The following is a 23,261-nucleotide window of genomic DNA, read 5'->3' on the forward strand; positions in this document are numbered from 1 at the left end:
ACAAAAATCTTCATAGCCCCGATAGCTTCACGGAGAAAAGCCATATGATTACATCAACGTATTATTTAACAAGTGTGGAAAGCTGTTGTTAAAATTCAGTAGTTCTGATAAAAGCGAAGGTGGAACTTCTTGAACACGATGACAGAAAATCGTAGAAAACATGAGAGGGACGGGCTGAAACTAATCCGCGTCAAAGGCAGGTGTAGCAAAGGGAAGGTCCCTATCACTATCCTTCCCCCGCATAGTTTTAGATCAGCCTAGCTAATTGAATAAGATGAGAAAATGAAACACATTCTGTAAATATTAGAAAGCAGGCAGGGTGCAGCAGTCCCCGGAGACGCCTGATGGTCTGTTTGATCGAGTGTGCCAGGGACAGCTTACACCTGGGATGGACTGCAGAACAGCAGGTACCCGACTTGGAAGTCCAAGTCGAACGTAGAAGGACAGCCTTACTCAGCAACCAAGAGTCAGCTGTGTCCAAGGCGATCTCAGCAGCAGCAAGTCCCGGTGATGGTTTTCCAGGGGGAACCGAGACTGGCGTTTTTAGCCGAGACACCAAGAGGTGGTTAAACCAGTGCTGGAAAATCCAGGGAGCTGATTTCCAAGTGAAAAGCCAGGCTCCATCTACTGTTTGAAGCTTCCGCCCCAAGCTTGCGTTGTTCTTGTTCGTAAGAGGACCTGCATCACACCTTAATCCGTAGCCTTCCTTTAGGTCTTAAGGATCCTGAAACGCTGCCACAGACATTGGATTTGGTGGAACGGCAGCCGCGACTGAGGGGAAGGGCAGCAAGATGCTGCAGCACGTCGACTATGGAACGAGACGTGTCCTGCAAGGTGGCCAGATCCTCACTGGCACCTGTAAGGCTTTTGACGAGCATACGAACTTGATCCTCTGTGATTGTGATGAATTCAGGAAGATCGAGCCAAGGAACGTGAGGCAGCCAGACCATGAAGACAAGCGGGTTCGGGGTCCAGTTTTGCTCCAGGGGGGAGAACTTGGTTTCCATGATGGCGGAAAGACCCGAAGATACTGGCATTGCTCGGGTACCACTTGCTGGGCTTGCAGGAGGCCCTGGGGTTGGCAGGGCAGCGGGCAGAAGAGTGCCAGCTGGTGTTCCAATTCCCCGGGGCTCCTGCTGGATTAGCAGGTGCTGTCTGAGGGGTTGGGGGGCCATCCCAACAGGAAATGGCCCCACAGGGAAGAGGCGCTGTGGCAGCTTCCACAGTTGCTGCTGCTGCCGGCATTGCTGGAGCCTCAACTCCATGCCCACCAAGATGAGGGACCCCAGCCACGTGTGTGGGCTGAACACCACCCCCTCCAGGTATTGAGGCTCCTCCTCCTGGTGTGACGCCACCTGTGGGCCCACCGGTTGGGTCTCCCCGCCGCTTGAAGGTCGCCAACAGGCATGCCTTGTCCAGGAAGGAGACCCCCCTCTACCAGAAATTAGAGGCCCCCCCCCCCCCCCCCCAGGAATGTATCCGCCAAGATCCTGGGATGCCGTTGACCCTTCTTAAGTCACTTTTCTCCCTGCAGTTTGTCTTGTGAAACCGTGTACAGTGTTTTGGGAGCTTTTGTTCCCTCGTTGCTGCATTAATATTGGTTAATAAAATCACAGAGCAATTTAAAAACATATAGGAAAGCAAAGGAATCTTTGTTTGCAGGTTATATGATATGAACAGGGAATCCTAACCAACAGGGTCATTAGACGCATGTTTGAAAAGAAAAGTCAATTTAGGGGCATCTGGGTGACTCAGTCGGTTAGGCTGAGTGTTTGACTTCAGCTCAAACCATGATCTCCCCGTTTGTGAATTCGAACCCACCTCAGACTCACTGCTGTCAGCGCTGAGCCTGCTTCAGATCCTCTGTCCCCCTCTCCCTCCCCCTCCTCCACTTGCGCTCTATCAAAAATAAACAACTATTAAAAAATAAGTAATTAAAAATCAGGAGATCAATGCATGTGTGGGAATTCTGTATATGATAAAGATGACATTCATCTCAAAAGGAGATAGATCTATTATTCAATAACTGTTTGGGGGACAATTGGCTATCCATTTAGAAGGAAAGAAAACTAAATCTGTATCTCATGTAAAAATAAACTTCAGATAGATCAAATGGCTTAACATGAAAAATAAAACTACAGAAAAAAAATAGAGGAGTATTTAATAATTTTATGCTAGCAAAGGTCTCTCTAACAAAACTCAGTTTTGTTTTATTTTAATGGGCAGGCTTGGCTACTTAAATTTGTTTTTTTCGTGTTTATTTTTGAAAGAGAGAGAGAGGGAGACAATGAGAACTAGTAGTAGAGGGGAAGAGGGAGAGGGAGACACAGAACCTGAAGCAGGGGCCAGGCTCTGCACTGTCAGTACAGAGCCCAACGTGGGGCTTGAACTCACGAACCACGAGATCATGGCCCGAGCTGAAGTCAGATGCTTCGCTGACTGAACCGCCCAGGCGACCCTTGACTGCTTAAAGTTTTAAATCTTCTACAGAGTCAGACTGGTGGTATTTCAAGTGTGGTTCTTCCGCTTAGAAACTGGGAGACTCCAGGTTAGTTACTTATCCTTTCTAGTCGTCAGTTTTCTCATTTGTAAAATGGGGATAGCAGTACTACATTCCTTGTGATGTAAGATTTATTTATTTATTTATTTTAAGATATTTTATTTTTAAGGGCCCCTGGGTGGCTCAGTTGGTTGAGCGTTTGACTTTGGCTCAAGTCATGATCTCACGGTGCGGACAGCTCAGAGCCTGGAGCCTGCTTTGGATTCTGTGTCTCCCTCTCTCTGCCCCTCCCCACTTGTACTCTGTCCGTCTCTCTCTAAAATGAATAAACATTAAAACGTAATAAAATATTTTATTTTTAAGTATTCTCCATACCTAACATGGGGCTTGAACTCACAACCCTGGAATCAAGAGTCACTTGCTCTACTGACTGAGCCAGCCAAGGGCCCTTATAGTGTGAGATTTATTTATTTATTTAAAAAAAATTTTTTTAACATTTTTATTTATTTTTGAGACAGAGAGAGACAGGGCATGAATGGGGGCGGGTCAGAGAGAGGGAGACACAGAATCTGAAACAGGCTCCAGGCTCCGAGCTGTCAGCACAGAGCCCGACGCGGGGCTTGAACTCACGGACCGTGAGATCATGACCTGAGCCGAAGTCGGCCGCTCAACCGACTGAGCCACCCAGGCACCCCTATAGTGTGAGATTTCAATGAGATAATTCACATAAAGCACTTAGAATGGCATCTGGTATATTGTATATGCTTAATAAAGCCTAGCTATTAGTGTTATCACTACACCATTTACAAAATTAAAAATAACATTTATAAAGTTAAAACATAAGTTACAGACTAGGAAACAACATTTGTCACATAATAAAGAAACAAAGGCTTAATGTCTATAATATACAAAGAGCTTCTACAAGTCAATAAACCCCCCAGTCAACCTAGTAGAAAAATGAACAAAGAATGTGAATAGATAAGAGAAGAAATTCAATGGCCGGTGAACACGTGGAAGAAAGTTCAACTTCATTAACAGTGAAAGAATGCAGTCACAGCAATATTTAGATAACATCACCATTTTTTTTTTTTTTTTTTTTTGCCTCACATTGGAAATATTTGGTGTTGGTGAAAGTGTTGGTTGGATTAAAATTATTCTATTTTAGAGAGAAATTTGGCAATTTCTATTGAAATGTAAAAAATGTAAACTCTTTGAGCAATGTCACTTCTAGGATCCTATCCAACAAATGTAACTGTATTTCAGCATGTGTCCAACACAAAAACTTTGGAAACAAAAATAAACGGTTATCAGTAGGGGAAGGAGACACTCATTTAATGGACTCCTACTGAACCTTTATAAAGAATGAAGTAACTCATTATGAACTCACCTTGAAAGGTGTTAAGTGAAAAAAGCACATTGTAGAATAACATATACATTATGATCTCATTTATGCAAAAATTAAAAAGTATGCACATGTGCATATATATGTATGCATATACATTTACATCTGCATAAACATTAAAAAGTCTGGAAGGTAGGAACCCAAATGTCAACAGTGGTTTCCTCCGAAGTGTGAAATTCCCTCCTTCATTCAGCTTATTTATTCATTCAGCAAATGTGTATCGAGAACTTACTACATGTTAAGCACTGTTTTAGGCACTGTGGATACAGCAATGCTAAAATGGACAAAATCCCTGTCCTCATGCACTTTACATTCTATACAGGGAGAATGATGGTAAAGAAATAAAATATACAGTATTACAGATGGTGATACATACTATGGGGGAAGGTAAAGCGGAGAAGGGAGAAAGAAGGGAAGTTTGCAATTTTAAATATGGTGGATTAAGGGGCTCCTGGGTGGCTCAGTTGGTTAAATGTCTGACTCTTGGTTTCTGCTAGGGTCATGACCTTGCAGTTTCTTGAGATGGAGCCCCGTGTTGGGCTCTGTGCTTATAGCTTGAAACCTGCTTGAGATTCTCTCTCTCTCTCCCCCGCTCATGCTTTCTCTCTCTCTCAAAATAAATAAATAAACATTTTTGAAAAAATATGGTGGATTCAAAGAGTAGAGGGAACATTTCACATCTTTATATACTTAAAAAATGGTAGGATTAACAAATGTTGTTACTTCTTATTATGTGGGTGATTTTCTGTATATTACAAGTAAACAGTATGAAAAGAGAAGAAAAAGTTCTAACAGTGAAATTTCTGACTTGGGGGTATGGCATAAATTTGGGGCCAATTTAGGTTTATTCCTCCCACATCTTTGAGTGCAGAAGATGACATATGCGTATGAACTTCTCAATCTCTCTTCCTTATTCACTGGGTATATTACTGGCATATCAATTGGTGTGTCATTTTTGTTATTTCCCCCCAAAGATTTGTTTTCTTAATTATGTTTGCCTAAGGGTATTTTATAAATTGGTTTGCACTTTGAAGAACAAACCTACAGGGAAACCTGATAAAATGCAAATTGTTTATCTGTGCAGGGTAATCCCATTAGTCCCTTGGTGACCCTGATTTTATTAGCTCTCCCCACGAGACAGAAAGGGATTCATGCTAAGGAATGAAAGTTAAGAATTTTGACGGCAATCGAAGTCAACCAGATTGATTACAAGTTCTTGGACACAGAGACCAAGTCTGCCAATAGTTTTTTGAATATTGTTTCGTATGAGGTCTGTGGAGGATGAGCTTGTGAACCCTTGGAGTCCCATCCCAGTCTGTCCCCCTGACCCCTCAGTGAGACTTTTAAGGAGTGTGAGGAGGAAGGGGGAGCACGGTTGGGTCGTCTGCAGGCAGAATAAAGGAAGGGCAGGCAGAGCTGCTGCAGAAAGAGCCGGACTTAAACAAGAGGAATACATTCTGGCTATCTGGTTTGGATCTACAGAGACAACAATCTGAGTTTTGCATTCTGCGATCGGGGGCACTGGTACTCGTTTTGGGAGATGATGGTAGGAGCCAGATCCACCTCTACAACAGAACCAGTCAACAGCTGCTCCAGGGGACTCAATGTCTTCAACCCCTAAGTTCACTTTTCAGTCCCCCAGGTCCGCAAGGATGTAAAACGGCCCTGAGGTTGAGGACACTTGAGAGAAAAGAAGATTTGCCTTCCACGTAAGCAAAATGAAGCTCTTTGGAATTATATTAGTAGCAACCTTTCTGCCAGACAGAGCTTGTAGAACGGCTCTACGTTGCATCACTTGTTTCTTCTTAAGCAGACTCTTTGAAACAGGTTATGACGGATGTTATCCTCACCGATGTTGCAAACTGAGCCCTGTGCTCTGGTTGAAAAGACAAACAACGGAAACCAGGGTTCTTAAGTCCTGGTCAGGCGCTCACTGATTTAATCGTAGCACGGGAAAGCCAGTTCTTTTGCAGGGGGTGGGGGTGGGGTGGTCTCCTCTCCCCTTACATTCACGTTTCTTTTGTTTATTAAAGCCTTAATGGGTTACTGATGATCAATGTATTATTCACCTGCCATTAATCACACTACTTAAAAAATGATGACGGGTTGTGGGGGGAGCACCTGGGTGGCTCAGTCAGTTGAGCATTGACTTTAGCTCAGGTCATGATCTCACGGTTCATGAATTTGAGCCCCACTGCTCACTGCTGAGCAGTGCAGAGCCTGCTTCTGATTCTCTGTTCCCCTCTCTCTGCCCCTCCCCCTTTTGCTCTCTCTCTCAAAAAAAAAAAAAAAAAAAAAGTGATGACAGGGTGGCAGGGCGCCTGGCTGGCTCGGTGGGTGTACCATCCGACTCTTGATCTCAGGGTGGGGAGTTCAAGCCCCACGTGGGCGTGGAGCCTATGTTAAAAAATGATGAGGGATAGATTGCCTTAGTTAATTCACCTTACTATAAATACTGCGAATGCCCCTTTCCTGCCCAGGAAGAAATTCCCCTCATAACCAAATTCAGAGCTCTCTTATGACCCCTTGTGGCCCCTCTATCAACTATCTTGGACTACATCTCCCATCGTGCAACGGGAAACGTGCTGCACTCCTCCGTGACCCGACGGGACCTCTAACCAATCCAGTGTCACAGCCCTTGTGCAGCGACCTATCGGCTCCGTGTAGAGGCGGGACTCTTAGTTGCTAGGTTGGTACTCTTTCCGGAAGTGGTTGTTGGCCGCTGCAGAGCAACACCCCGGCGTCCCTGGAAGCGGGGAGCCGGGGTGGTACTGGGGAAGCTGCGCGGACCCGGGAGCGGTCGTCCAGTGCCTCCCGGGGCGGGGGGGCAGGTGAGGACCTCCTCGAGGGAGGGGGCAGGGGAAAGAGGGAAGCCGGAGAGTTGGGGCACACTCGTGTGCCCGCGAGCGGGATGAGCACGAGTGTGGGCGGGAACTGGAGGGAGAAGTGAAGAAGGAGCGGCCGGACTAGAGTGCATCCATCCAGAATCTCCCCGAGTGGCGGAAGGGACGCCGGGCTGGGCTGGGGTGCGGGCGAGAGGCGAGCGCGAGTGACAGCGGGCGCCGGGCTACGCCTGTCAGCTGGCCGGGGCGCCCCTTTACTTGTCCTGTCCGTGGTTGGAGTGTGAGGCCCGGCCTCCGAAGCCCGCTCGGATACCTCTCTTCTGGGGAGGCTTCCCCGGTGTCCGAATCCAGGGCTAGCCCGACCTTCTGACGTCTTTGGGTCAGCTGGGGAAGTCAGGAAGTTTTTGGGTTTTGTTTTTTCCTTTCCTTGCATTGATTGAAAAATCTACCTCCTCCACTTGGAACCGCAGCCCTCACTTGGCTTCCACGACTCCTCGCTCCTGGGTCTCCTAACTGAGCTGTCTGTGCAGGCCTCTCCCCTTTCTACTCACCGTAGCCCATCTCTGGGTGATTTCGCCCAGACGTTCATTTAACTAGAGTGGGCTCAAGTCCAGACCTCTTTCCTGAGCTCAGGCCTGCCTACTGACCATCTCCACCTGCATGCCTCCCCCACCGTCCTGGCGCCCCTGATCTGTGCCTCCTCCTTGTATTCCTGTGTCAGTGAAGGACTCCCCTGTTCACTCAGCCAGGTCTGCACCTGGAATTCATTCAGCTGCTATAGGCAGCGGACATTTGATGGGCATTTCCTGTATTCTAGGGAGCATGCTAGGTGGGGCTGTTGGGCAAGGCATGGAAGAGAACAGATAATCAGACCGGGCGAAGTGCCCTGATTTCCCTCCTCCCTGCCCTTCACTTGCTGCAGACTTCAGGTCCTCTAATTCCGCCTCCTAATACCCTGAGCGTCTGGTCCTTCCTTTCCATTCTCACAGCCGCCGGCTTCGTTCATAATTTCTTGCCTGTGCTTTCAGGCAAGCTCCCTAACTGGTCCCTCCGCTTCTATTCTTGCCCTCCTCAAAGTAGTTCCTATGCAGCAGTCAGAGTATCTTTCTAAACTGCAGATCTGACCATGCCAGTCTCCTTTGTGAAGTCCTGTGATGGCTTCTCACCATGTGCAGGATACAACCTCAGTCCTTCCCAGCCCTTTAGACTGTGCTGCTTGCCTTCCACTGTAGATCTCTCTCCTGCCGCTCCTCCCTTTGCCCCTTGTGTTCTGGTCACGTCAGAGTGGGTAAGAGCTCACGCTTTGGGGTCCCACAGACGCGGGCGCATGCATGTTCTGCTGTGCCTTTAACCTTTGGAAACTCGCCAAGTTCTTTTTTATTTAACCTTGCAGAGCTTCACTTTCCTTATTTGAAAATGGGGAAAATAATTTCCTTTTTTTTAATTTTTAAACTTTTTAAAAAAAAAGTTTATTTTGAGAGAGAGAGAGAGAGGGAGAGAATCTCAAGCAGGCTCTGACCTGCCAGCACGGAGCCCGATGAGGGGCTTGAACTCAGACACCGCGGATCACGACCTGAGCCGAAACGAGTCTGACGCTTAACTGACTGAGCCACCGAGGCGCCCCTGGGAAAACAATTTCTACCTATTTGAGAGGAGGAGGTGAGATGATGTATGTGCAGTATTAGTACAGTTCTTGGAACATAGGAAGTGTTCAGTGAATCTAAGCTTTTGTTGCAAAATGAATTCTCTGCACCCACCATATTCTTTCCTGCCTCTTTGCCTTTGTCCAGGCTGTTTCTTCTGCCTTATATTCCCTTATTCCCTCGTCTTGGTGAGCTCCTGCTTACTCTTTAAGAGCCATCTCATTGGTCCTGGACTCTGTGATGCTTTCCCTGATCTTCCAAAGTAACATTTGCAATCCTTACCTTAGTTTCCCGTTGTATTCCCTGTTACTTCCCTTAATGTGCTTAACACATTATATAATCATGTTCGGCTTCTCAGCTGGGGTCAGCTGGAGTTCAGGGCCTTGTGCAATCACGTCTGTAGCCCCTAATAGCACAGTGCCAGCCCATGGTAGGTGTTCAGTAAGTGGTCATTGAATGTCCGAATGGCCTTCACTTATGTTCCCTGGTATTATATCTGTCTTCTGGAACAATATAGAATAAGCCTTTCACGTATGTAAATAGTAATAACAGCAACTCACATTTATTGAGATTATACTGTGTTTTAAGTATTTTACATATACTGGATAATTTAATTCTCCCGTCAATGGCGGTAGACATCATTCTCTCCATTTTACAGATGAGAAAACTGAGGTGCCTTGCCCAGCTGGTAAGTGGCAGAGCTGGGATTCAAAGCCAGTAATGTTCCCAAACCTATGCTCAGTTCCCACTACCTAATCACTTACAGCGTCTTCCACCTTCTCCCCAGTGCCATCTCCAGGAAATCTTTTCTTTCCTTTATACTTTCTTTATAACTGTTGAGGCAGACTGGAAGCAGTAATTATACAGGGAACCCTAATTGTGCAAATGTGCATGTATGTGTGCTCTGCTAGTGTGCAGGTGTTTTTACTCTTCATTGCATCCCTAGTGCCCAGCAAAGGTACACTTAGAGGCGTCTGGGTGGCTCGGTTGGTTGAGTGTCAGACTTCGGCTCAGGTCGTGATCTTGTGGTTCGTGAGTTCAAGCCCGACACCAGGCTCGCTGCTGTCAGCACGGAGCCCGCCTCAGATCCTCTGTCCGCCTCTCCCTCTGCACCTCCCCCACTCTCTCTCTCTCTCAAAAATAAACGAACATTTGAAAAAAGGTAAACTTAGGTGCTCAATAAATATTTCTCGAATGAATAAATGATCTCTAGTAGCCACTAAATGCAAATGATTTCTCTTCCCACCACCTCCTCCTTCCTGTGGTTCCTGCCCTTTTGGTCCTGTCCTTACCCACAGAAGATCTTTTTCGGTGGAAGATTTGTGTGAAATTCGAGTGACCCATGATTCTGGGTTTTCCAGATTCTTCCTGACATTTCAATATAGCTAAGTAGGCATCCTGCCACAGAGAGATTTCACCTGCCCGATGCTTTCCGGAGACGGGGTGTATCTAGGGATGTGAAACATTTCTCGAATGCTCCGAGATGGTTGCTACAGTGCCTTGTGACAGGTCACAGCCTGTTGGACTGAACATCGGCTAGCCCCGGTGTTCAGGCTGCTAGGGATTCTTCCTTCCCCAGGGATTCTTTCCCTTTCTCCTTCCCTCTCCTACCTAACTTAGAGAATTCAAGATTCCTGTGGCTCATTAAGCCACATCAGCTGCCCTGGTTCCTGGTTCTTCTCTGCTCTGCTTTTTTTTTTTTTTTTTTTTAAATTTTTTGTTTTTCAACGTTTATTTATTTTTGGGACAGAGAGAGACAGAGCATGAATGGGGGAGGGGCAGAGAGAGAGGGAGACACAGAATCGGAAACAGGCTCCAGGCTCTGAGCCATCAGCCCAGAGCCCGACGCGGGGCTCGAACTCACGGACCGCGAGATCGTGACCTGGCTGAAGTCTGACGCTTAACCGACTGCGCCACCCAGGCGCCCTCTGCTCTGCTTTTTAAGAGTCGGTGGCCCTGCTTATCTCTGTGTGTGTGGAGGAAACATTATGGGCTCCTAGGGTGTTAGGGGTTCTTAGGGTAGGGCACAGATCCCCACTTGGGTTTACGTACCGTAGAGGAGAATGCTTCTTCCATTAGCCTTTCTTCTTAAGGCATGAAATTGCTGCTTGGAGGTGTCATGGTGGGAATGAGAGGGGGCATAGCCTCACTCCCTTGGCTCCGTTGGACTGACAGAGGGAGCCGTTTCTTGTGAGTCGTAAGGCAAGATACCTTCCTGGCCCATCTGTCAACTCTCAGGGTACAGAGAGGGCCACAGTAACGATCCCTCATATATCCTTTGCTGTTTATCAGGAAACAGCAATCTTGGAACAGATTCAGAGCCACCAGACCTGGCCATTTCCTGAGCACTCACTACAGGACACATCCCAACTTCCTTTAGCAAAAATTTTTTTTCAATGTTTATTTATTTTTTTGAGAGATAGAGCCTGAGCAGGGGAGGGGCAGAGAGAGAGGGAGACAGAATCCGAAGTAGGCTCCTGGCTCTGAGCTGTCAGCACAGAGCCCCATGTGGAGCTCGAACTCAGGGACCACGAGATCATGACCTGAGTGGAAGTCGGCCGCCAACCCAACTGAGCCACCCGGGCACCCTCCCCCCCAGCCTCCTTTTTTGATGACAGGGTCTTTCTGTTCACTTCCCCTGCTGTAAGAGGGCTGTATTTCGCTTGCTGTTCCACGTGGAACAGTGACAGCTTCTGAAGAGGTCAGGCTTGTTTCTCTAGACTCCCGTCAGTCATACCAGCGAGGTGATGCCTTCTCAGGTGGGGGACGCACTCCAGCAGCCACTTTACAGGGGGACCTGCCTCTGCGTCACTGGGAGCCTCAGTGCGGGAGGTGCCAGAACGGGAGAGTTGTGACCTGGGAGGGAGGAGCAGGGAACGGCATGAGCTCGTCAGCTGAAGAATTTGAATTCGACGCTGTCCCATCCCCGGAGCTAGAAACCTTGGACTCAAGTTGGACTCTTTTCCACCCTGCCTCCCATCCCGCTCCTATTAACCCTACCATCACAGCATCTGCCCCTTCTCCATTCTCTCTGCTTCTGCCCTAGTTTAAGCCCTCATCGTCTTTCACCTGGATGGCAGCCGCCTCCGTGGTTTTCCTGACACCAGTCTTACTTCTCCAGTCCTGACATCCATCCCTGCCAGAGTTCACATCCTGAAAAAAGGCCGCCGTGTGCCACTTTCTCTCACCAGAGCCCTCAGTGGCTCCCCTTTGCCGCAGGGGAGAGTGGAGACTCTTTCACACGGTCTACAAGGCTCTCCGTGACCTAGCTTTCCACGCCAGCCCCTGCCCCGCGTTCTGTATCCCGTACTCCAGAGCACCTTGTCTGCACCCAACATCCCCTCTGCCAGCTTCGCTCTCTCCACCAACGTGACTCTTGTCTGCCTTTGGTACCCAGCTCCTTACAAAGCCTTCCTTCCCCCTTCAGCGGGAATATATTCCTTCTCTCTTAGTACTTCTGGAGCAGGATGGTTATTTTTCCCCTTCTGCCTTCTGCTGTTGAAGTTGTGTGTGCTACTTCCCCTAGATTGTAAGCTCCTTGAGGGCATCATTGGGTGTAAATAGGGATGTGTGTTGAAGATAGTGTGGCTGCACTGGGATACGTTGCCATCAGGGGGGATGAGGGTGTGCCGCCCTTTTGGTGTCACTAGGGTTTTCTTGCTGGGGGTCCTATACTGTGAGTTGTTTCTGCCCTGGTGGTGGGGGGCAGGATATGAGGTCACACTCTTGAGAGAGAGACCTGGGTTTCCAGCTCTTTTGTGACGCGCTGAGTATTCAGCAAGCGTTTGGGGGATGCGTCTCAGGGAACTTTACGCGGTGCAGAGTCTATAAGGCCTGAGTTGTGAGCCATTGTTCCACCCTCCGCTATCCCTGGAGTCTGGAAGATTTGCTAAGTTGGCTTGCAGGGTCTGGTCTGACCCAGGGGCTCCATGACCAGGCTCCAGTTTTTCTCCTTTTAAGGTGGGTCATTGATTTTCTCTTTGGAAGGGGGTCTCCAGGACGTAGGTGTTCAAGCCCATATCAATCATGGCCGGGAGACCCATCCGCATAGGAGACCAGCTGGTTCTGGAGGAAGATTATGATGAGACCTACATCCCCAGTGAGCAAGGTAAGAGGCCTGGGGTGTACTATAATAGTTCTTTGAGGGCAGGAATGGTCTCTGATTTAATTTTGTTCTTCTGATACAAATCTGGTACAGGTACAGGGCTGCTTGGTATATTTGGTTGGTTCAGGGGTTGGGAAACTAACTCATGGGCTTCCCCTGGCCTGTTGCCTTCTTGTAAATAAGGTTTGATTGGAAAATAGCCATGCTTATTTGCTTATGTATTGTCTGTGGCTGCTTTCGTGGTACAAGGGCAGTGCTGAGTAGTTGTGAGAGAAACCGTATCACCCACAAAGCCTAAAATATTTACTGTCTGGCCCTTTACAGAGAAAGTTTGCTGGCCTTGGGTTAGATCAGTGATTGTTTTTAAATGTTTATCTATGTTGAAAGAGAGAAAGAGAGAGCGTGTGTGTGTGCATGCGGGAGGGACAGAGAGAGGGAGAGAGAGAATTCCACGCAGGCTCCTCACTGTCAGTGCAGAGCCGGACATGGGGCTTAATCCCACGAACTGTGACATCGTGACCTGAGCTGAAATCAGGAGACAGATGCTTAACTGACTGAGCCACCCAGGCACCCCGATGATTAACTTTAAATGAAAATACAGCGGCTTCAGGCTGGCTCAGTTGGTGGAGCGTGTGACTCTTGATCTCAGGGTTGTAAGTTCGAGCTCCATGTTAGGTATAGAGATGACTCAGAAATAAAATCTTAAAAAAAGGTCCATCTTTAAAAAATATACACGAAAATATATTAGAAGATACCATGAAATACATTGTGTCCTGAGGCCAGGGGTAACCCAGTTTCTTAAGAAAAAATACCTAAAGCAATGTTTTTTTTAAACAACAACAATAACTTTATTAACAATAATAACGGAATTTATTGAGTGCTCCTACGTGCCAGTCTCTGTAACGTCACCTGTATTTCCTTTTCAACCCTCACAGCAACTCCATGAGTTAGGTACTATTATCATTCCCGTTCTACAGATGAGGAAACTGAGGCACAGAAAGGTTAAATCATTTCCCTCCAGTCACAGGTGTACTGAGTGGCACAGCTGGGACCCACACCTAGGTATCCTGACAAAAGGGCCTGCACTTTGAAGCTCTGTGCTGTGTTGAGGGGTGAAGATTCCTCTGAAATTGTCATGTGTCAGGGACCTGGGCACATAATTCAGGAGGTTTGCAGGCCTGTTAGAGAGAGGGAAGGAATCTTGCACTCCCAGAGCCCCCGCACTTTGCATAAAGCATAGGATTTTTATTTGTTTGCTGTATGAAAATACAAAATTTTTACGTTAAACGTATCAGTCCGTTCTCACATGGCCTCGTAATGTTGTATCATAGTTAGAAAAGCCTTCCTTCGCCACTGCACGCATAAATACTTCTCTCATGTTTTCCTCTGGGTTTGTCCCCACACCATGCACGGTTCGCCCATCTTTCCCCCACTGAGTAGGTGCCAGCGTGTGTATTTTGCCTACTTATCTCCCATAGGACTGTCCGTTCACACGCCAGCACCATACTCTTAATTACTGAGGCTCGGTAATAAATTCTCTTTTTCAGGAGGGCTGATATGCCCTCGTGGCTTTCCCCACACCTCCTACCCAAGTTTTCGTGCTTATCCTGTCTTACCTCCCTGGGAACTTGCGAATCACCTTGTCTGGTTCTGGGGAGGGCTCTGTGTGGGAGAACGGTTGGCATTTTGGAGAAAATTGTGTTCAGTTTATGAAAGAACCTAGGGAGGATTGGCATCTTTATGAAGTCTCCCCCTGCCCAAGAACATGGTATTCCTTCCCATTTGTGTTTTGTTTGTGTTTTTCAGGAGTGACTTAAAGTTTTCTTCACGCGGGTTTTTTTTTTTTTTTTTTCCAACGTTTATTTATTTTTGGGACAGAGAGAGACAGAGCATGAACGGGGGAGGGTCAGAGAGAGAGGGAGACACAGAATCTGAAACAGGCTCCAGGCTCTGAGCCATCAGCCCAGAGCCCGACGCGGGGCTCGAACTCACGGACCGCGAGATCGTGACCTGGCTGAAGTCGGACGCTTAACCGACTGCGCCACACAGGCGCCCCTCACGCGGGTTTTTACACATTTCTTGCTCAGTGTATTTCTTAAGTATTTTTTTTTTGTTTGCTCTTGTGAATGGGGACCTAATGATCTAAGGATGTTTAGAAAAACTCTCTTCTGCTCAGTTCAGGGTTAGACGGTCTAAGCTCAAGCCACCATCTCTCTCCTGAGACTGTCAGTAGCTTCCTATTAGCCTCCCTGTGTACACCCTTGCCCTTCGCAGGGGTGCTCCATCTCGCAGCGGAGTGTTCTTCTTACAGCGTAAAGCAGATCACATCAGGACTCCGCTTTTAGTAGTATTCGTTATACTCAGCATAACACTCTTAATGGGGTGTGCAGGGCTCTGCGTGACTCTGCCCTGTCACCTGGCCAGGTTCACGTGGTGCCACTCTCCCTTCCTCGCTGCCAGTCCCATGGCGTTTCTGACAGTCCCCAGATGGGCCAAGCTGCTGCTTGCCACAGGCCCTTTGCACTTCTTTTCTTCAGTGCTCTGTGTGGCCAGCTCCCTTGTCTCCTACAGGTTTCAGTTGTGTTCCGTTCTGAGAGGTTTCCCTTGACCCTTTCTAAAGGAGTGCCCCCTTCACCTTGAGGTTCTCTCTCTCATATGTCATTTACTTCCTTTATTGCCTTTATCAGAAGCTTTCATTTTTTGTATATTTATCTGTTCTTTTTTTTTTTTTTTTTGAGAGAGAGCGAGCAAGAGAGTATGGGGGAGAGGGAGAGAGGGAATCTCAAGCAGGCTCCATGCCCAGCGCAGAGCCTGATGCAGGGCTTGATCTCACCACCTTGAGATCATGACCTGAGCCAAAATCAAGAGTCAGACGCTTAACCGTTTACAGGTGCCCTGTTTACTTCTTTACTGGTTGTTCTACTAGAAGAGACCATTTCTCTTACTCACGGCACATAGGAAGCACTCAAGAACTATTTGTGAAATCAGTGAATAAGTCTCTGGCTAGCCAAATTTCAGCTAGTCCTTTGAAAAAGTGCTTTTTCTTTTCTAGTCCCCAGGTATGCCAGCCTCCACATTCTCTATTGAGAGAACCCATACTGGTTTTGCCTTTCTGGCCAAGGGTATTATCAGCTGGAGCATTGATGCCCCTGGGGTATTTATTTGATTATTCCTGGTGGCTCTGGTGACCTATTCTAGCAGTTAGCTCATCTGCCTTTTCCCCTGTAGGTGAGGTCGCTCTTAGCTCAGTATGTATCTCTCCCGTGTTCCTCCAGATCTCTGGCGAAAGAGCTTTCTATGCTTGGTTCCCAGAGAGTATTAGAGTCCATAGGACGTCACAGAAGTGGAAAAGAAACAAATCCCTTCATGGAGGAGAGTCTTCAGAGAGTGGAGAACAAGGCTGATCGAGTATCATCTCACTTTCTCAGCTCAGCTCTCCCCTCGCCTCGAGCTCTTTCCCTCTGCTCCCGGGGCGCACAGTGCACATCTCCATTAAAAGCACATATCCCTCGGTTTGTACTCTGTTCATGTGTTGGTAAGGTCCCCGAGGGGCTTAGTCTTCTCTAGTTGTTCAGTCCATGCTTGTTGACTGAGTGACGGGCACTTTTGCACCAGGGTTTTGGAGCTTGTGTCCCGGTAAGGCTGCCCTCATTCAGGATGCTTCTGGCTGTGGCCGTCGGGGTCTTCCTGAGGCCCCTTGACCTTGGTCTTATTGTTTTGCCTTTGTCATACTCCGCTTTGCATTACGTTCTTGGAGTATGGCAATAGCATGCCTGGATTCGGGTGTGTCATTTGTAATTTAAGAAGACAGAATTATTTATGTTTATTATTTATATTTAGAGACATAACACCTGCTCACTTAAGGAAACTTGGAAAGTAAAGGTGAAGGAGAAAAAAGTTGTCTAGGAAAAAAACCTGTTTTTCTTTTATTCTCACACTCAAAATGCTGGCACCAGGTGTGTGTGTGTGTGTGTGTGTGTGTGTGTTTCTGACACTAGCTGTGTGTCCTGCAATTCAACTTCACTTCCTGGAGAGAGCATCAGATCCCACAGGTTAGGGGCTCGGTCATAGTCTGAAGACTGTCCCCAACTTCAGACATCAGTTGCAAGTCCCAGGTTGTCCCTGGTACTTCTGACCAACGATCTACCCACCAGAGTCCCCTGCCCCACTCCTTGGGTTTGATAATTTGCCAGGACAGGTCCCAGAACTCAGGGAGACACTTAAGTTGAGCAGTTTATCATACAGTAAAGGATACGATAAGGGATAGAGCTGAAGAGCCAGATGAAGACATACGTAGGGTGAGGTTACGTGGATGTGTTCACCAACCCGGAAGCTCTCTGAGCCCCGTAGTCTAGGGATTTTTATAGAGCCTTTTTCACCAAGTCATGATCGATCGTCAACTCACTTTTCCAGCCCCTCTCCCCTCTCCAGAGAATCGGGGTGAAACTGCAAGTTCCAAGCTTCTAATCACGGCTCGGGTTTTCTGGTGACCAGCCCCCATCCAGGAGCCCACCCAGAGTCACCTGATTGGAAGAAAAGAGGCTTCTGTTACTCAGGAAATTCCGAGGGTTTTAGGAGCTCTGTGTCAGCACCTCGGGTCAAAGACCAAATAGTAACAGGAACTGGGGGCGGAGACTGACACTTGTATTTCTTATTATTTCACAAGGTTGACTGTGATTCTTTTTCTCTTTTCCATCCACATCCCCCACTTTGTTACTTTCTCATCATCCCGCCTCTTCCTGCAGAAATTCTTGAATTTGCCAGAGAGATTGGTATTGATCCCGTCAAGGAGCCGGAACTGATGTGGCTGGCGCGGGAGGGCATTGTGGCCCCACTGCCCGTGGAGTGGAAGCCCTGGTAAGTCAGCACGGATGTAGCCCGCGCCTGGCACTGGAGGTCAGCTTTAATTTGCCACCTTTGTTATTTAAAAAAAATTTTTTTTAATGTTTATTTTTGAGAGGGAGACACAGAGCCCAAGCAAGGGAGGGGCAGAGAGAGAGGGAGACACAGAATCCGAAGCAGGCTCCAGGCTCCGAGCTGTCAGCACAGAGCCCGATGTGGGGCTCCAACTCACGAGCCGTGAGATCATGACCTGAGCCAAAGTCGGATCCTTAACCAACTGAGCCACCCAGGCACCCTGATTTGTCCTGCGCAGAGTTGGGGACGGCTATGGGCCATTCCTCCGCTGTGCTGCCTGACACTTTGGGCCTGAGCCCAGGCCAACTTGACGGTCCCTGTGAGGGGTTCAGCACCAATATCCAGGGTCCTGGGAGCTGCTGACTCATGTCAGGTCCTGCAGCACCAGCCTCTGCTTTGGGGCTGGTGGGGAAGTGTCACTGTTGCCCTTTGCCGACTGATACCGAGAGTGACAATATTGAAACCCCTCAGTGGGTCCAAAATGGATGCTGGTGCTAAAGAGGTTTGTGGTGAGGCTACACAGACTGGCAGAGGGTTTCGTCCCTCTTGGCAACCCATCCTGAATTTGAGTCCCGTGCTCACGAATAGGTTCCCGTCTGTGGATTCGGTCACCTGTGCAGTTTGGCTTTGAGCTCTCTGCACGTACGGAGCGGACTGGCTCGGGTTGTCTCAGTGAAACAGAGGCTGATGGGGAGGAGGCTGACGGGGTCTCGGCATCCTCTCCCACCCTCGGGGGCGGGGGTGAGTGTTCGCTGTTGTGCACGCTGGCTCCAGCTCGGTTCCCTAAAGTGAGTGCCAGAAGTTTACTTCCCGCTCTAGCGCGAAGTCCCCAGTTAGTCCCCACGGTCTCCAGAGTCCTCCCTTTTGCTGCTGTTGTACAGTTTTGCACGCAAGGTATAATATTCCGTTCTTACCCACGCCATTGAATGCGTTGGCCATGCTTCAAAATGACCGCAAGTGTGGCCTCACTCGTCCGTGCTGAAGAATCCTAAGTTATCCTTTCAGCTTCTCACATGGCGGGCTCCCCCCTCTCCTGATCTCTGTAGCAGCGTTTTCCTTGGATCTCCTCCAGTTTCGTGACACCTCTCTTGTAATAAATCCGTCTGCGCTCTACACTCTTCCAGGTGCTGAGCACTCGTGGTTGTGTTTGTAGGGTAAGTTTGTAGGATAGCGGTTTCTGTTCTGTTTCTCATATCCACTCCGATGCCCACATTTGCCTTATCTAATCATCTCTATCTTCTTTGCCTTCGTTTTTAAGTTTGTATATATGTGTGCTGTTTGCTTTTGGTTACATTTTCTCATTAGAAACCACATGAGAGGGGCGCCTGGGTGGCCCAGTCTGTTAAGCATCCGGCTTCGGCTCAGGTCATGATCTCACGGTTCATGAGTTCAAGCCCCGCCTTGGGCTCTGTGCTCAGAGCCTGGAGCCTGTTTCGAATTCTGTGTCTCCTTCCCTCTCTGCCCCTCCCCCACTCACGCTCTGTCTCTCTCTCTCTCTCTCTCTCTTGAAAATTAAACATTAAAAAATGAAGTTCTTATTAAAAAAAAAACCACATGAGAAATAGAATCAGTATAGTAACCTCTTAATGTACACATACTCAATAAATAAATGGCTTCAGTGTTTGTAAAAAATAAAATGGTGAGTGGAAGGTGGGAAACTGTCATTGGTTATTGAGCCAGCCATGTGCCAGGGTCACACCTACCACCTTCATGTACCTGCTAGGGGTGGTCAGCACTTCTTTTCCAAATTGACTATTAGGTCTATGGACGGGTTATTTCTGGATTCTCTGCTCTCTTCCATTGATCTGTTTGTCTGTCTTAATACCAATACTGCACATATTGTCTTGATAACTGTAGCTTTATTATAGACGTTGAAATCATGTAGGGTAAATCCTCCCACTTTGTTGTCCATTCGCAAAGTAGTATTGTAGGTCCTCTGCACTTCCATATGAATTTTAGAATCAGCTTGTCATTTTCTACAAAAAAAAAAAAATCCTGTGATTTTGATTGGAATTGCACCAAATCTAGAAATCACTTTAGGAAGAATTGACCTCTAGAACTTTATGGAGTCTTCCAACCCCTGAGCAAGGGTCTGTCTCCATTTATTTGGGTGGTTCTTTGGGTGGTTTTTTTTCTCTAAGAAACGTTTTGTAGTTTTTAGGGTACGTGCATTACCCATATTTTGTTAGATTTACTAAGTGGTCTATTTTAAATCGTATATGTAAAAATTTCCTATTGCTTGTTGCTTTTATATAGAAATAAAATTCGTTTTTATATGTTGATCTCATAGCTGGCAACCTTGCTAAACTCATTTCCGTCAGTTCTAATAGTTTTGTAGATTCCATAGGATTTCCTACACGCATGATCACATCTTCTGTGAAAAAGGCATTTTTACTTCTTCCTTTCCAAACTGAATACCTTTTATTTTTATGTCTTTCCTTACTGCACTGACTAGACCCTCTAACAATAGAAGTGGTGACAGTGGACATTTTTGCTTTTCGCCTCATCTTAAGGAATTGAGTATGATGGGAGCTGTAGGTTTTTGTAAATGCCTTTTGTCAGGATGAGGAAGTTCCCTTCTATTCCTGGCCTGCTGAGGGTCTAAATCAGAAAGGATATTGGATTTTGCCAAATGTTTTTCTGTACCTATTAATAGGATCATGTGATTTTTTTTTCTATTTCGGTCTTACTAGGGTCAGTTGTATTGATTGATTTTCAAATGGTAATCTGACCTTGCATTCCTCGGATAAAGTCCACTTGGTCATGATTATATACTATCGGATTTGATTTTGTAAAATTGTGTTAAGTATCTTTGTTCTAAAAAAATAGTTTGAAGGGGATGAGGTAGATAGAGTTTGGGTATTTTATTATTCCTGATTTCCAATTTTATTTATTCATTCTATTTTGTGTTACAAGTTGAGACCTCGTTTCTGGCTCAGTAAGTGATCCTGTTTATGTAAATGTTCTAGGGATGCTCGATAAGAATGTAGTGTCTCATTTTTGGATATAGGGTTCTGTAAATGTCCTTTATATCAATGTGTTTTCATATATAGATGTGTTTATGTCTTCTGTGTCCCGGTGCCTTTTGTCTGGTCTAACTCTGAATAACAGTTTAGTTGAGTACAGAATTGTATGTTGAGTACGAACAGCCCTTGGACAATATTATGCACCCTTATCTTCTGACTTCTGGTTTTGCTAAAAAGACATGTTTTCTTGGTCTCATCAGTTATTTCTTTGTGGGTAGTAAAATTCCCCCCTCTCCCCCCTCCCCAAACTGGATGTTTTTATTATTTTGTTTTTATCTTTGATGTTTTGTAATTTCACTGCTGTGCCACGTTTGGATTTATTTTTGTTTCCCCCTTTCCGTCCCTAATTTAATGATTCTATCGATTCCTACAAGTTCTGCTCTTTTCAGTATGTCTGTTTTCTTTTCTTTTCTTTTTTTTTTTTAGAGTTCTGTTCTTTCATTATGGCTTCTACTCTTTTTGTCCCTACAGTAATTTTAGATGTAGTTAATTTTAGTCTTCTTTTGATTATTGTACTATGCCAGGTTTCCTTGCGTGCCAATGTTTCTCTTTACTGGCACTGATTTCCTTTCGCAGTGAACTGTCTCCCCATGGGGTTTGTTAATTATTTATTGTGAGTTTTGTGAATCTATCTTCTGTAGAGTTATTTTCTGTGTCTCATTCCTGGGTTGTTGAGTGACTTTATGATAGCTTGTGCCACGGATTTTTCAGTGGGTTTAGTACTAAATTTTTACATTAATTTTCTGACTTGGGATTTCCTTACCACAGTTTGAATTCTATGTCTACATGTATCTTGGAGTTTTCGCCTGCCTAGACCTGGATTGCTTCTTTGCCCACTAGGTTCTTCTATTCATGGAGCCAGCAGCCTTAAGGGCCCAGTGATACGCAAGGGTCTTGCCCCTGGTTTCCCACTTCATGAAGGTCTAAGGCCGTATTTTGTGCCTTTCAACCGGCATTAAAACTCAGGTTTTGGGGAGCCTGGGTGGCTCAGTCGGTTGAGTATCGGACTCTTGATTTCAGCTCAGGTCATGATCCCAGGTTCATGGGATCGAGCCCCGTGTCAGGCTCTGTGCTGAGCGTGGAGCCTGCTTAAGATTCTCTCTGTCTCTCTGTTTTTGTCTCTCTCTCTCTCTCAAAACAAAACAAAACAAAACAAATAAATAAATAAATAAACAGCTTTTGAGGGTCTCTGTCCAGGTCAGACACCAGCCTTGACCTATCAGTTCACACACTTGTTATTCAGATTTCACATTTTCTTTCTGTTTCTGGCATCTGAGAATTTGGCACTAGGTGAGGCGAAGTCAGATGTCTTCTTCAGTTTGGGTAAACATGTTGCCTGAGGTTTCGTATGTGTGTCTTTATTTATTTTTTAATGTTTATTTATTTATTTTGAGAGAGAGAGAGGGAGGGCAGAGAAAGAGGGGGAGAGAATCCCAGCAGGCTACACACTGTCAGCAGAGCCTGATGTGGGTGTCAAGCCCATGAACCGTGAGATCATGACATGAGCCAAAATCAAGAATCTGATGCTCATGTGGATGGAACTGGAGGGTATTATGCTGAGTGAAATAAGTCAGTCAGAGAAAGACAGATATCATATTTTCACTCATATGTGGAACTTGAGAAACTTAACAGAAGACCATGGGGGAAGGGAAGGGGAAAATAGTTGCAAACAGGGAGGCAAGACGTAAGAGACTCTTAAATACAGAGAACAAACTGAGGGTTGATGGGGGGCTCTGGGGAAGAGGGGGAAATGGGTGATCGGCATTGAGGAGGGCACTTTTTGGGGTGAGCACTGGGTGTTGTATGTAAGTGATGAATCACGGGAATCTACCCCCCAAACCAAGAGCACACTGTATACATTGTATGTTAGCCAACTTGACGATAAGTTATATTAAAAAAAAAAAATCTGATGCTCAACTGACTAAGCTACCCAGGCACCCCTGTATGTGTGTCTTTAGAAAAAATTTCTAGGATTTGCAGTGGTGTGTTAAAAGATGTACAGAATTTAAATATTGTTAATCATACATTACCTTCCTTTATAGTTTAATAATTCCTCCAATAATGGTACATATGGTTGTTCATTTAATAATATTATCAGTTAGGGGTGCCTGGATGGCTCATGTGGTTAGGCATCTGACTCGATCTCAACTTAGGTCTTGATCTCAAGGTTGTGAGTTCAAGCCCTGTGTTGGGTTTGAAGCCTTTTTAAAAAAAATTATCAATTAAAAAATTGTTGATTCCTCCAAAATGATGAGTACAAAAAAATTGTTGATCCAAGGACAGGAAATTATGCCTGATCATTTAAATTTGCATTTCTCAAATCATTCATAGAGTTGAGCTGGCCATCTGTTGGCCTTTTGCTTATTTATATTCTTTGCCGTTTTGTCTGCTGGGTTGCTTATTATTATTTTTGTTGAGAAGGTAAAAGTGATTTTTCTGTGGGTTTTATTTTCATTTAAGCATTAAAAAAATTTTTTTTAATGTTTATTTGTTTTTGAAAGACAGAGACAGAGCACAAGCAGGGGTGGCAAGGGGGGTGGGGCGGGGCGGGGAACACAGAATCTGAAGCAGGCTCCAGGCTCTGAGCTGTCACACAGAGCCCGACGCAGGGCTCAAACTCACGAACTGCGAGATCATGACCTGAGCCGAAGTCGGATTCTAAACTGACTGAGCCACCCAGGTGCCCCAAAGCATTTTTTTTTAATTTACATCCAAGTTAGTTAGCATATGGTGCAACAATGATTTCAGGGGTAGATTCCTTAATGCCCCTTACCCATTTAGCCCATCCCCCCTCCCACAACCCCTTCAGTAACCCTCTGTTCTCC

The 23,261-nt window shown here is 46.3% G+C and overlaps 1 protein-coding gene and 2 pseudogenes across 2 annotated transcripts in view; all 3 read left to right on the plus strand.

The window, feature by feature from the left end:
* Nucleotides 1-344: 344 nt before the first annotated feature.
* On the plus strand, nt 345-570 carry LOC115525431 (annotated as a pseudogene).
* A 212-nt stretch (nt 571-782) lies between these two features.
* On the plus strand, nt 783-1,515 carry LOC115525432 (annotated as a pseudogene).
* Nucleotides 1,516-6,641: 5,126 nt separating this feature from the next.
* The window catches only part of CEP164 (centrosomal protein 164), a 67,957-nt gene continuing 51,337 nt past the window's right edge, over nt 6,642-23,261 (plus strand). For both annotated transcript variants that reach the window (XM_030332231.1, XM_030332232.1), the window contains exons 1-3: nt 6,642-6,733; nt 12,376-12,496; nt 17,239-17,350. In XM_030332231.1, the coding sequence (XP_030188091.1) occupies nt 12,415-12,496; nt 17,239-17,350 (194 nt within the window). In that variant the 5' untranslated portion in view covers nt 6,642-6,733; nt 12,376-12,414. The remainder of the gene's footprint in view (nt 6,734-12,375; nt 12,497-17,238; nt 17,351-23,261) is intronic.

Source organism: Lynx canadensis, chromosome D1 (genome assembly GCF_007474595.2).
Source record: "Lynx canadensis isolate LIC74 chromosome D1, mLynCan4.pri.v2, whole genome shotgun sequence".
Lineage (NCBI taxonomy): Eukaryota > Metazoa > Chordata > Mammalia > Carnivora > Felidae > Lynx > Lynx canadensis.